The sequence below is a fragment of the Amaranthus tricolor genome, chromosome 2, assembly GCF_026212465.1.
Source record: "Amaranthus tricolor cultivar Red isolate AtriRed21 chromosome 2, ASM2621246v1, whole genome shotgun sequence".
NCBI classification, from domain to species: Eukaryota; Viridiplantae; Streptophyta; class Magnoliopsida; order Caryophyllales; family Amaranthaceae; genus Amaranthus; species Amaranthus tricolor.
In genome coordinates, this window is record NC_080048.1 from 33,916,423 (window position 1) to 33,930,176 (window position 13,754).

Consider the following 13,754-nt stretch of genomic DNA (forward strand, 5'->3'; position numbering starts at 1 on the left):
TTATAAATCCCCCCCTCCAATAAAAAACACAAATTAATGTTCTCCCCCAAAAGGAAAAATTTGATTGTTCAGAACTGAAGTAGAAACTCACCGGCTAACCTCGTAAGCAGGTCACTAGCATGGTGTGCAGGAAGTTACACCTTTTCAGGAATTAAAATTAATTCACTGTGTCCACAGAGGCTGCATCAATTGGAAATATGTCCATCTCTCATGCACCTAAACATGTATATAGATCAATCAATGACCAAAAGGTGATAATATGATTTTAATTCCACAATAGAAATGATGTTAGTCATGTTACTATGATACTTCTAAGAACGAGAATATAAGGGAGTATGTTCAAAGAGAAGACACAGGCGAGCAAATGACAACATATAAAACACAATACCACTCCCAAAAGAAAACATATTCCTTGTCATGTTGACCACCACAGATCACAACCTAGAAAAGGTCAATTACAAACCAGTTTATGCAGCACAACTGATATTGTGTGTGTCCAAATGTAGATGTTTTCGATAAAAATTAAATTAGTACAGCCAAGCGCCAAATTAGATTTTTTCATTTCCCACCCTTCCTCTCTTTCTTTCTCTATAAATATTCTTAAACATGTTGGGTACGAATTCATATGCAAAGATTATAGGATTTAGTGCACTTTGCAATAGACTTGCAGCATTTGAAGGGAACGAAAGGAGAGAGAGAATGACAAAGCTAACTTATTTCAGTTGGTTTAAAAGGGAATGGTGTTCAGATATTGAAGAATGAAAGGAGAGGTGCTCTCACTAACCAAAGATCACAACTTTGAGTTTAAATAGGTATTCATGGTGTGTGTGTTTGTGTCGAAATCAAATATGCATGTGTATGATGAATAACAATAATGAACAAAGCAAATAAAGACACAAGATTAAGGTGATTTACCCAGCTTTAGCTACATCCACCATGTTTAGCTAGGATACTATTAATATGTATTTAAAGGACAAATACAAAATTTGAAGGAATTACAATGGAGGTTTAGAGAGGATGAGATAAGCTAATGACGGAGTAAACTAAGCAATAAGGAGCTCTATACAAATGAGACTTTAGCATGCTCGATAATGACCTAGGAGTATAGTATTTTTAGAGAATAATAGGGCATGATACGATACAAAGTAGGGCAGAAGCATAACATAGGCAGAATTGGACAAAAGTCTGCTTGTCCAAGCACACATGTTGCTCGTTCGAGCAGGTGCAGGCCAGCTCTTCTGCTTTGTTTTCTCGCCTCTTCCACACGTCTTATGGTCCCCTAACACTCTTACACTTGTCCTATGTTTGAATCCTTGCTTTCCAAGGCTTAACCAACCAATGAGAGCAAAAGGAAGTGTACAATGTGATTCTCCCTCAACCAATCCCAAGGTAGTACTTGATCCTTTTCTTACCTACACTAACATATGGATTAATATGCTTAATCATATCCTAATTACTTGGTGAACCAAGTCACCCATAATCTTAACAAAGAAGTTCTAAAAGAAAACTACATGCCTATTATTTTGAGTACGTTCCTCTATGATAACTAATCCTAACACATCCATAGTGTATGATAACTAATCCAACATAGTTTACAAAACATCAGTTGTTCCCAGAGTAGTGTTATCTCATAATTCTAACTTACATGGAAGTAAAACTATTTGACAAGACCAAGTAAATAAGTTGAAGACAAGCAATTCACATCTAAGCAATGCAAACAAAAAAATTGTCAATTTTCAATGAAGCCAAACATTTATATTTCTTTAGGGATTATAATGGACTATAATGAAATAATCCATTTCTTATTTGTGCTCAGTATATATTTGTTGCACATGACATCCGCAATCAAGGGAAATAATTTATTAGTTATTGCCAAGATAAGAATATGTATATGCGACTCCCCGAACCTGCCTAGGAAAACGTCACTCAGTAATTAAGGTGATGATATGGTGAAATAAGTTATTGGATAAAATTGCAAAGTGAACCGATTCAAACCGAATAACTAGTATAATTTAGGTTATCATATATGGCTTGGATTGATACTTTTAAAACTGAAATTTCAATTCGGAAGTGATTTGACACAACAAAAAACATATATAGAAATGATTTAGCAATGAATTTCAACAAATAACAGAAACAAAACCTGAGAATAAAAGACAAATTGTAATCAAACGAGATCAACTCCTGTGACTGTTCGATCATCGATTTCGGACTTCCGAGATGATGACAACTTATTGGAGAGATAAAGTAGTGAACAAGCCAACAAGACTCCGAAAATATCTGCTACACCGTCTTTGACGGAGGCGCCGGAGGAATTGAAGTAGCCGAAATGGTCAGCGGCTTCTTTGGCGGCGCCGACAAGGAGAGAAAAACAAGAAGCCATGAAAAGGGAGCTTCTCCGGAGCAAAGGATGATGGGAAAACAAGAGATTGAAAACAATGGTGAAGGAAAAGCAGAACACGACATGGTAGAGCTTGTCTGTGGATGTCCATAAGTCCTCCCCTCCTCCTCCGCTATTAACCACCATCACTTTATTGCTTGAATTTTCTATGGGAAATTAGTCACAGAGTTTATATTTTTAGGGAAGAAAATGCATCCAATTAATGATTAGCAAACCACTAATTCTTAAACACAAATTATTGTGAGATACGTTCTTTGTGAGACCATCTCTAATTGAATCGGTCCATTAATATATTTTTTAAAATATTGTAAGTAGACGTTATAAATCATGTAAGTAGATATTTAAGATATTGTAAGTAGGCATTAAGGACACGATAAGTAAGCATTAAGGATAATATAAATAATTATTAATCTTTAATGGGCTGGGTTTGAGATACGTCTCTCAAAGAGACGGTCTTTCAAGAGACTACCTGATTCTTAAATAAAACGGTCTCACGGTGACACCGTCTCTGTTGGGCTGACCCAATATATTTTTTTTGTCTTAAAATGATCACTTATAACGTTAAAGTGATCACTTATAAATTTAATATAATTACTTTTTATAGTCTTAGAGTGATTATTTATAACCTTAAAACGATTACTTATAATCTTAAAGTAATCAATTAAAGAAATGGACTATTATATGGACATGTCTCATGGTGAGACAGTCTCATACAAGACGAGCTGTTAGCAAAAATAGGAAAGTGATTCCATTTGCAATAAAGAGTTTCTGAGTTAGTTTAATAAATTTAAGGAAAAATTGTCCAGAATAATCTCACGTATTGCGCATCTGCTGAGAATAATCCCTACTATTGATTATTTCAAAATAATTCAACCTTTGTATATTATTTGCTGACAGCATCCCTTTTCACATTTTAACTGACTATTATAGATACTACTAGCCGTTACACTCATTTTCTTTTTCCCCCATGCTTCTTCGTTGGTCTAACCCTACTCCTATGTGGTGGTAGGTATTCATAATAGCTGGTTAAAATATAAAAAGGGATGCTGTCAGCAAATAAAATACAAAGGTTGGATTAATCAATAGTAAGGATTATTCACAGGAAATGAGCAATAAGTGAGATTATTCTGGACAAATTTTTCTAAATTTAATGAATAATAATAGCAGGATTTGAGAATTGGATTGTGTTTTGGTTAGAATAAGTGTTACTTTTCATAAGTGAAGTCTTGAATTCGATTCTCGCTGTCTCTTTTCATTTTCTCAACGTATATACAGTTAAAAAATTAGTAGAGTTTGAAACAACACTTCAAATAAATTTGGAGTTTGTAACAGATACATGGATTAGATTGCAAATTGAATGAGTATAGATGGGATTAAAATATTTTCTTTTTTATAGATATATTATTCTCTTTTATATGAGATCTTTTTAAAAAAGAAATATAATTGTTCATAAGATTCGAAAAATATATGACATGAACTTAGTTTTAAAAAGTGTGCTTCATTTTGCGCCTTGTGCGTCTCGAGCTCAAGCTCGGTTAAAAACGCCTCAAGCTAGGGGAGGCAAAGTCTACTGCAAGATGTGTGCGCCTTGGTGCACCTCACCTTATGCGTCTAGTGCATTGGCTGGATAATTTACTTAAGCTTGTTTATTTGACAAGAAACAAAACTCGAAACTCAAATTCACTTAATATATGATTTTTAAGTAACCGTTGTTTCCAAAAAAAAACGAGAGAAAAAAAAAAGCATTTGAAGAAGAAGAAAATAACTGTGTATTTTTCATATTCTCATTGTAACAGTTACTCCATTCATAATGCAATAAAAGTTAAGCATTACATCGATCGCGTTGTAAAGGTTTTTTTTTAAAAAATTGATATTTACCGTGTTGTATAGGAGTGGAAGAATTGTGTATTGGGTTGCAACAAGGGATTTCTCATGCTTTCAACTGATATTGGGTGTTACAATAACCGTATTACTATCATTACCACTTCATCGTTCCACGATCGCGATCAAGACTGTTACTACATATTTTGAACGATAATATTATGTTTAAATAGTGTTTTATCACAATGATGATGAATGTTTTTTGGCTTGTTGCTGTCATAATATGAAAATACGTTGTTTTATGAAGTTTATATATTTTATAATTGGATTTATGTTTTTTAGCGAAAAAGTGCGCTTCACCTTCAAAAAGGTTGTGTCTTCGCCTACGATTTACGTTTAGGCTCTAAGAACTTTTACATCTCACGCTTTTTAAACCTAAGAACATGAGGCATTGGTAAATAATACATATAGAAAATTTTAAGAATTAATTAAAACAAAAAGGTTGTATTGATTAAACTTAACATTTGTACATATACATTTTAACTTAAGGTAAAGTTATATTAATTACATGAACTTTACTCGATCATTGTATAAGCATTTTCTTTCAAAAATGTTATTGATCTTTGTAGCTCTTGATCATAATTTATACCAAAATATAGAACAACTAAAAGAATTAAAATATGATCGATACAACCTTTCATTTTGAATTTTTCAATGGTACACTCTTTAGGAAGCCCTTGATCATAACATCTCCACTTATCATTACAATAATTATAAGTCATATACTTCTTTTCTAAATGCTTTGAATCCAACTCTTCTTTTAACCATGCATTATCTGAACTTGGATCAGTCCCACAAGAAGACATAAGAATAAAAAGATGTGGGGTTTCAAGGCCAAAGGAAATGGATATGCTTGTGGTAAGAGAAAGATTTGCTCTTTGAAATTAGTAGTCTTACTATTCATAGTAAGTGTAGTCTTACTATTTATAGTAAGAGAATTACAATGGTATTTTCAGCTTTCCCATCCAAGGCCATACCCCAAAACAATGCCCACAAGATTACATAGCGTACCGATAAGTAATATATGGACAAGTAAAAATCAAAACTTGCAATCATCCGATACCCATTCGAGTAAGCTCATCCATTACATAAAATAGTCTACATGCTTGCTATAGTTGATAGCTATAAAATTCATATTGCATCTAAGCCTCAAGTCATCTTAGCAATCAGCTCATTTATATGTTCCTCGCGATTTCCCGAGTCTCCCCCGTTCTTGAAAGTATTTTTCTTGCCTTCAAATCCACTATCAGGCCTGCCAAGAGCAAAGGGCCATAAAAATTGAGACGCATCTTTGAAATGTCTGCCAACAGAAAAAATTTCGTGGACCATATCTTCGAGACATAAAATTCCATACTTCCCCAGTGCCTGTACAGAACATAAATAAGAATTAGGATGCTCTGTAGATGTTTCAAGGAATGAAAGAACCGACAACTCAATAACTAGTAGAAGTTGCAATAATCTACAATCAGATACCTGCTCAATCACGTTATTGTCTGTTAACGGAACTTTATCCTTCTCCAACTTTGCAAGACCCTTCTTATAAATTAGGTCCCTCACGCTCTTCAGATTTGGATACCTATAAATTGAAAATGAATCCATAACTACTGAGTATAATGAATATAATACAACTGCAAACGTTATCATAGCATCATTTACTTCTCCAGTAAACAATATATGCCTAATGCCTGATTTACAAACTAGCACTTCAATATGCATAAGTGTTTCTTCAAGTATTGAAAATTGTGCTCCAACAGTCAGCAAAAAAATTACACATCCATACAATAATTATGAGAATGAAGGGGCGAGCAGAAGTGTTCTAAAAATATATAAAAAAGCCTACAAGCCACCAGTTACTGTAGCAATCCTAGTAGATAGGTTCAGCTCATACAAAGGCGAGCAAGAATGCATAAAAACCAGCAGAGCATAAGTGACATGAGGTAGGTTGTTTAATCTTACAAACAGAAGCTAAATATTATATAGTGAAACAAAAGCAATATGTGCAACCAGACTAGCCAAAGGATGCTCAGGTAACACAGAAAATCCCATCATCTTGAAAAGTGTAGTCAAACAAACAATCACAACAATTTTGCATACTGAGTCCCATATGCCCAAAAAAAACAGCATAAGGAATGCAATTAATTTAATTTTAATTTTCTAAAAAAGAAATATGAGATGGAAAAAACTCAATACACCTGAAAAGAAAAATTAGCAAAGGTTTATATCATCTATTGCCTTGGTTAAATAGCATTCACGACTCCTATGTGAATAGTAAAACAACAAACTAGAACGTAGAACCACTAAAATGAATCCATCCAAATAACTGTTTTTTTAACTTGTTCCCCAGTTAACAGTTATCAAGCATATAATATTTCCGGTATTCTCAACGTCTGCCACTGCTTTTCAGATGTTTAGACTTTTAGTTTTGTAAATGTATAGAATGTCGATAAGGAATATTAATTCTTAGTGTTCATCAGCTGCACAACAGAGTTCAATCAATCAATACAGAACAATTATGTGCAATTGGATCGAAAGGCAAAATTAAAAGATGGAGCCAAATCAATGATATGGCAATAGAAAACCCAAAAAATAACTATACCCAAAAGCACAATTAAAAGATGGAGCCAAATCAACATGTTGCTATGGCAATCAATCCGATGCCTACCTCTTGTTCCTTTTCAGAATATTTGAGAACTTCATCAAAAGTAATAGGGAAAATTACTTTAAACTTTGCATGATTTAGTTCTAAAAATCTCTAACTTTGGATTAGTATTTAAAAATCCAAACTTGATGGCTATCTAATTTTTAAGTCTTGAATGACCTACAACCGGTAGAACAAGTTAGCTTGGCTGCCATTGCAAAGTGGTTGTGGATGAGAGGGATGGTTGTAGATGGTTGCTTGTAGACGGTTGTAGATGGTCGCAAAATGGCTTTCGAGGTCAATGCAAATGATTTGATAACTACCTCAACCTATCTTTCCATGGTGGCAAGCTCAAAATCCTTTATACTACAGTTGCAGTACAGAGCTGCATGGACGATATTTGCACTAAGATTACAAAGCAACAATTTATACAAGTGACGGAAATGGGGATAACAAATTGACAATTTTCAATAGGTCATATGGCAAGAGCACATGTAAGATGTGGTGACCAAAAGTATTCTGCTGCGAGCAACTCTTAAGACTACCTATAGTAGCTAACAAAAGGTGAGCATCTGATTTCTGTAAAAGATGAACAAAAATAGAATAGGTTCATCACACTGTGTATCTAGACAGCAGAAAGGCTGGGGAATAGAAAGTGAAACCACAAATATTTAATTTAAAAAAAAAAAAAAAAAAGCACCACTGAATTTTCTTTTCAACCTGAACTGTTTTTCAGCACAGCTGCATGTTCTAGAGGTACCAAACATAAAAGAACAAAAAAAAAAAATTACAATAAGGTCATCTCCTTAGTTCTTACCCATAAGTCACATATGGCTCAACCTTCTCAAGCATTGCTAAAGTCCCTTCTGTTGCTTTTAGAAAAACACCACTGAATTTCCTCTTCAAACCAAATGACATCAAAATCTTCTGAATTTGTGGATGAACAGGCTTTTTACTGCAAAAAATCTCAATCATTCAAAATGTAAATGGCATTGGAAGAAAGAAAGATGGCTAGGTATGTGATGCATCAAACAAAAGGTTAGCTCTCAACTGAATGAAAGATTCTCATTTTCCAGTTTGAGACAAATGCAGCCAAACCCTAATTTGAAATATTTGTTCACTTGTGCCTTAAAATGCTTTATAAGAAAATCAAAAATAATATTAATGTAAAATATAGAGTCTAAGGACCTCCATTATTATTTATGGAGTATGAACTACGAAGTAAAAGCTACAAATGGTTTTAGTCAGTTAAATTTAAACTTTGAAGAAATAACATAATTAGTCAAACACTAACAAACCAATCCCAACACATTACTTATAAAGGATATAAAGGGCCCGGAAAGGCTTGCCTCCAGACTCCGAAGGCTATAAGTTGGTGTCCATGCCCTAGATTAGCCTTTAAAAAGTGTTCACATTATTTAAGTTTAAGGGCCCAGCTTAAGCCAAGTGTATTAAACACATGAACAGCTGTTGAGCTTACCCCTGAATTCTGATGACAAAAAGCAGTCTTGATGACAATGTACTAGAGGTTTTACGCCTTTTTACTCTCTGCTTCATCTTTACCAAATCCAGTTCCTGCAATTACAATACATGAAGAAAAAAATTCAATGAGAAACAGCAACTAGACAGCTGCAGTCCTGTTAAGTAAGCAACTTAATTCAAAGGAGATCTTTCGTGCAAACCAAAAATCAGTCAGAAAAAAAAAAAAAAAGAAAAGAAAAGAGCTCAGAACTCAACAGCATATCTAGTGGCTACATTCAAGCAAAGATATTTTCCACTGTGTCACATATATCATTATCATTATCAACTCACAATTAAACCCCTTAATCACATGTCAACCGACTGCAACACTCACAGTTCAGCAAATATTTTACTAGGCTACCATAAATACAAACCCTCTCCATAATACTTATCTACTGAAAATTAAATTGAAATTACATAACAACAATCCATGCAAAGGCAAGATAAAATAGGTCAACTGACGTCACTGAAGGAAGTTACAAGTACACAGCATACAAAAAAGTGACCCAAAGTACACACCTAGAAGAAACAGGCCAATAAGAAAGTGCAATTAGAGATTAACTTATAATATCAATATGCAATAGCTAAGTACACTTCTCATAGAAAATGCAACCATCACCTCCATTTTCTCTAAGACTATCAAAAGCAGTAATCCAATAGAAAAGGTTTAACAGCATTAGTGCTATGTAAAAGAAGGTGTTCATGAACACTTTACAGACGCAAATGGACCTGGTTCGCAGGACATGTTTTGTAATCAAGCCAAGCTTGAACAAAATACTAGATGAAGTTCAAAATGAGCTAATCTTGATATCAAATTATCTTTTGGGCTGGTGAACACAAGAACCACAATGCCAAAGTCTTAACTGCAATGATATTGTTGGTGCTTTCTATTCATCTGGTGATAGCACCCACTTTGACTATTCTCTTTTAGAATAAGAAAAAATAAAAGCTAAAAGATCTAGACTATATTATGCCTTAGCAACTCTATACAGCATTTACAATAACCATTGTTAATAACATAGCAACATCATAGGACTTGCACATAAACCTATGATTGATATCATTGAGGCATTAGAAAATTAAAAAAGCTTAAACCTTCCCAACCGAGTATTACCCCTAATACAAGTTCCTACTTCCTACTCCATCACCTTGGCCCTTTAGATTTTCAAATAGTAAGAAAACCAAACGACAAACTGAACTTTCACTATCATACTATGTAAAACACTTGCAACTTCTACAATTGTAAAGCCACTTTCATAAATTTAACTCAGCTCCAGTGTTTTTGAATCAAACAATGTGAAACAATCTACTAATGAAATAAAATTAATTCCAGAAATGCAATCACTTCAACACAAACCGACAATGTTGAAGAAATTAATTTACACTAGAGTAAAAACTTAAATCACATAGAAGGCATACATACTTTGCTTCTGTATTCCTTGATGTAATCCTCGGGTCTCTTAAAAGCCAATTTCTTGTCTGCTTTGATTTTCCATTGTCTTTCCAACAACTGTTGCCTCCTACGAATTGCCCAATCCTCGCTATTCTTCCTTTTCTTCAGTATAGTCTCTTCCACATAGTTTAATTGCTGCTCTTCATTTTCCGCCATTTCTTTCTGCACCATTGATTAAAATCAAATTCAAACTCAACCAACTAAATCTTGAACAAAAAAATCAATTAGACGAAAAAAAAACTTAGAAGTGAAAAAACTAATAATATAAAGTTGTGAAAAAGCCATAAATTTTCGTTATATTCATCAAAATAGAGAACATAATGAATCGGCAACTTAATTGATATAGTTATGAGATTTGTTGCTTACAATTTGAAGAAAGAGAGAAAACCCGAAGATGATGATGAGTTAGATTGTGGTATACGGCGGTTGTGGACTGTAGTGGCCGGCGGCTTGCGGTATGAGAAGTGAAGAAGAAGGCAGCAGGATGAGTTTGTGGCTTGAGGGAAACTGAGTGAAATTAAGAAAAAACCCTAGGGATTAATGAATAGGGTTTATGAGAGACTCAATTCTCAGATGTCAAAAACACCCGTGTCTTGTGAGAGACCTGAATCACTTTGGTCTGAGGTGGTTGTGGGTGTGGGCGTGATAGTGCTTATAAACTCGTGATCTTTTCTAGTAGGATAGTTTAAAATCCTGGATATGTAAAAAATATATAACACAAAAATTTAGACGAGGCGATCTCATTTAATTATCAAATGTCAAAAACATTCATGTACCTGAATCACTTTGGTCTAAAAAAATAAGACTCGGACTCTAAAAATATGGTGGGCGTGGGGCGTGATAGTGCTTATAAACTCGTGATCTTCCCTAGTAGGATAGTCTAAAATCGTGAATCATGTAAAAATATATAACACAAAAACTTGGACGAGAAGGTCCAATTATGAAACCGTCAATATGGGCCGGCACATAAGTCAAAACTTGAAAATGAAAACGGTCGCTCTTCAGAAATTAAAATATAAAAATTCAATTTTAAACTTAAATGTATCAATTTTGACCTCAAAGATATCAATTTCAACTTAAAGTAAACCTTAAATAGACCAATTAAAACTAAAACATTTCAATTTTGATCTGAAATTGATCAATTTTGACGTTTGACGAATTAATTTCTACCTAAATATAATTCTTTTTCATAATTTCAGAATGGGGGTAATATAATGGTGTTATTTTGTGGTTGAATTTCAATCAATAAATAAATGGTATAACACTATCAATAATAGTGTTAAAACATTGTCTATTATAAGTACTTTTATTGGATGCAACATAATGGTTCTAATGAAATAAATGGAACATAAGAGTACTTATACTATTTATTTATCAATCAATAATAGTGGTATTGCTCTTCTCTTAACTATTTTCTGTTCATAATGGACTTGTAAATAAAGTTGTAAGTGTAATGTTTGCTTACCCTGGATGTGAAGGTGGAGAAAGTGTCAATTTCGAATTATATTTGCCAATTGATTTAATCAATGCTCTTGGAAATGACCAAGAATTATAAAAAAATTAAATTTTGATCTAAGAATGATCAATTCGGACATTAAAGTGATTAATTATGATCAGTTATTACTTATAAAAAAAATTCAACTTTAACCTTAAATATATCAATTATGACCTTAAATAGATCAGGTACTGAGTGCATATTGAGAAAAATTATAATTGGACAGATAAGGTTATTTGTCTCATATTAAAACTGTCTCGTCCAAGACCAATTGAATATATAATGGAGTATAGAGAGCAAATTTGCGTTAAAGTCCACGATTATGTCACAAAATAGGAATAATGCAAATTAATGTCCCAAAATAAAGAATGGGATGAATTAAGAGGAACAAAAAATAAGAAAATTTCAATTGACGTTTGTCCATGGGTCAGGAGTTTTGCCAAATTTCATTATTTCACTGTTTGATATTAATTAGGTGATATAAACATAAAAATATACTAGATAAAAAAAATTATTTTTAAAAAATATAACGGTAATTACTCATTATTTATATATATTAAACATTTTTATTAAACATCTAATATCAAAATATAAAGATTTTAAACATAAAATATATAATTTAACTTTTGTACAATATTTATGTTACATTACATTTAAAGTAATTATATAAATAATTAAAAATAAATTATAAATATAATAGATAAGAGCTTGACCTAAAAGAGATTGTAATTTCCAAACAAAATAACTAACTATATCTAAAATAAAAATTAAATTGAAAAGTAATTATACATTTATTAATTTTACTGTATAATAGCAAAATGAAATTTGACTGTGAGCATGCATTTGTCTTTTTTTCCATTGGCCGGTATTAATAGTATTTCATTGATTTACATATGTATATAAGGATTCCATTTACTAATAATCGTATTAGTAGGATTATTCAGCCCATATATAAAAAGTGTTTCAAAGTGAAGTCGTTTCATTCAAGAATTTGTGATGCATCATTTTCATTTATTGATTTTGTTTTATACTTTTTTTTTTTGGGAATTTCCCGTGCCTATCTTAGAAATACTTATAGTTTATGATTCTAATCAAGCTATGTAGCTTGTGTTTAGTTTGCTTATGTTTTGTCTTAACTTCAAGACTAGTGATTTATTTCCTTGATGAAATCTCAACATCATTATTAGTTCTTTATTTCTTGCTCTTAGTTTTATTTCTCTATTTATTGCTTCTTTATTGTTATTCCCTTTTAAAATTTCAATTATTAGTTCCCCGATTAAATTCTTGTGATATTATCATGTTTAGGGCTTTGATTATTGTTTTAATTTCTTTCATCATGATATAATACAAAGGGATTGGATCCTATTGTGCATGATTGAATTAATTACTAATTATTGATATTATTGTAGGTTAATTGTTCAAATTTAATTTAAAAGAACCGACCAACTTATCTCTTTGTTAAAAATTTATTCAAAATATGAGAGTTGAAAATAGGGTTAATTTAGCCTTGATATAGTAAGTTGAATTCTTATTAGTCTTATGCAGAAATACGAGAGTTGAGAGTATGACCAATTTTACCTTAATAAATTTTTGTTAACCGATCAAAATGCCAGAGTTGGGATGGAGAAAACCTTCTCTAATCCTTGTTTCATCTGTATTCTCTCAATACTAAGTTTATTATGAACTCATGTGCAATAGTGAGGATTTCACATGCTCTAGTTGATATAATATTGAGGTTTCCCTATTTTTTTGTTTCATACATTCTATTAATTTTACTGTATAATAGCAAAAAGTAAGTGTGACTTTGAGCATGCCATTTGTCTTATTTCCATTGGCCGATATTAATAGAATTTCACTGATTTACATATGTATATAAGGAGTCCATATGCCAATAATTCGTATTAGTTAGACTATTTAACCCATATATAAAAAGCGTCTTAAAGTAAAGTCATCTCATAAAGAATTTGTGATGAAAAATTACGACGATTAACATATATTTAAAAGGTGCGAACTCATATAACACATTTTTTGAAAAAATAAAGCTACTATTTGTTCTTACTTCTTTTTTACTCCCCATTTATTAGGGTAACAATTTAGTACACTCTTCTATTTATTTTACTCGTTTTATTTACTTTTTGTCACTGTTTATTACTTTTTTTAATTTATTTTTAATTATTAATCTATAATTTAAAATATAGTCAAGTAGAGTCTTTTTTTATTTGTCTTAATGTAATAATTATTAATATTAACTTTTTTTAATTTTTAATTAAACATAATTAGAGATATTAAGAGTTAAAATATTATTTTGAAAAGTATGAAAAAGTAAACGACACAACTAAAATGAATAGAAGGTAATCCAAGGAAG

At 32.1% G+C, this 13,754-nt stretch overlaps 2 protein-coding genes across 2 annotated transcripts; both read right to left on the reverse strand.

The window, feature by feature from the left end:
* Positions 1 to 2,160: 2,160 nt before the first annotated feature.
* On the reverse strand, positions 2,161 to 2,575 carry LOC130806424 (uncharacterized). The gene has a single exon (XM_057671496.1). It carries the CDS (start codon positions 2,525 to 2,527, stop codon positions 2,168 to 2,170), a length of 360 nt encoding a protein of 119 aa, XP_057527479.1. The 5' UTR covers positions 2,528 to 2,575; the 3' UTR covers positions 2,161 to 2,167.
* A 2,548-nt stretch (positions 2,576 to 5,123) lies between these two features.
* Positions 5,124 to 10,559, reverse strand: LOC130806413 (60S ribosomal protein L7-2-like). Its single transcript, XM_057671479.1, has 6 exons — positions 10,261 to 10,559; positions 9,865 to 10,056; positions 8,401 to 8,495; positions 7,738 to 7,875; positions 5,756 to 5,858; positions 5,124 to 5,647 (listed from the first exon to the last, which is right to left on the reverse strand). The coding sequence occupies exons 2-6, from the start codon at positions 10,048 to 10,050 to the stop codon at positions 5,432 to 5,434; spliced, it is 738 nt and encodes a 245-aa protein (XP_057527462.1). The 5' UTR covers positions 10,051 to 10,056; positions 10,261 to 10,559; the 3' UTR covers positions 5,124 to 5,431.
* Positions 10,560 to 13,754: the final 3,195 nt, after the last annotated feature.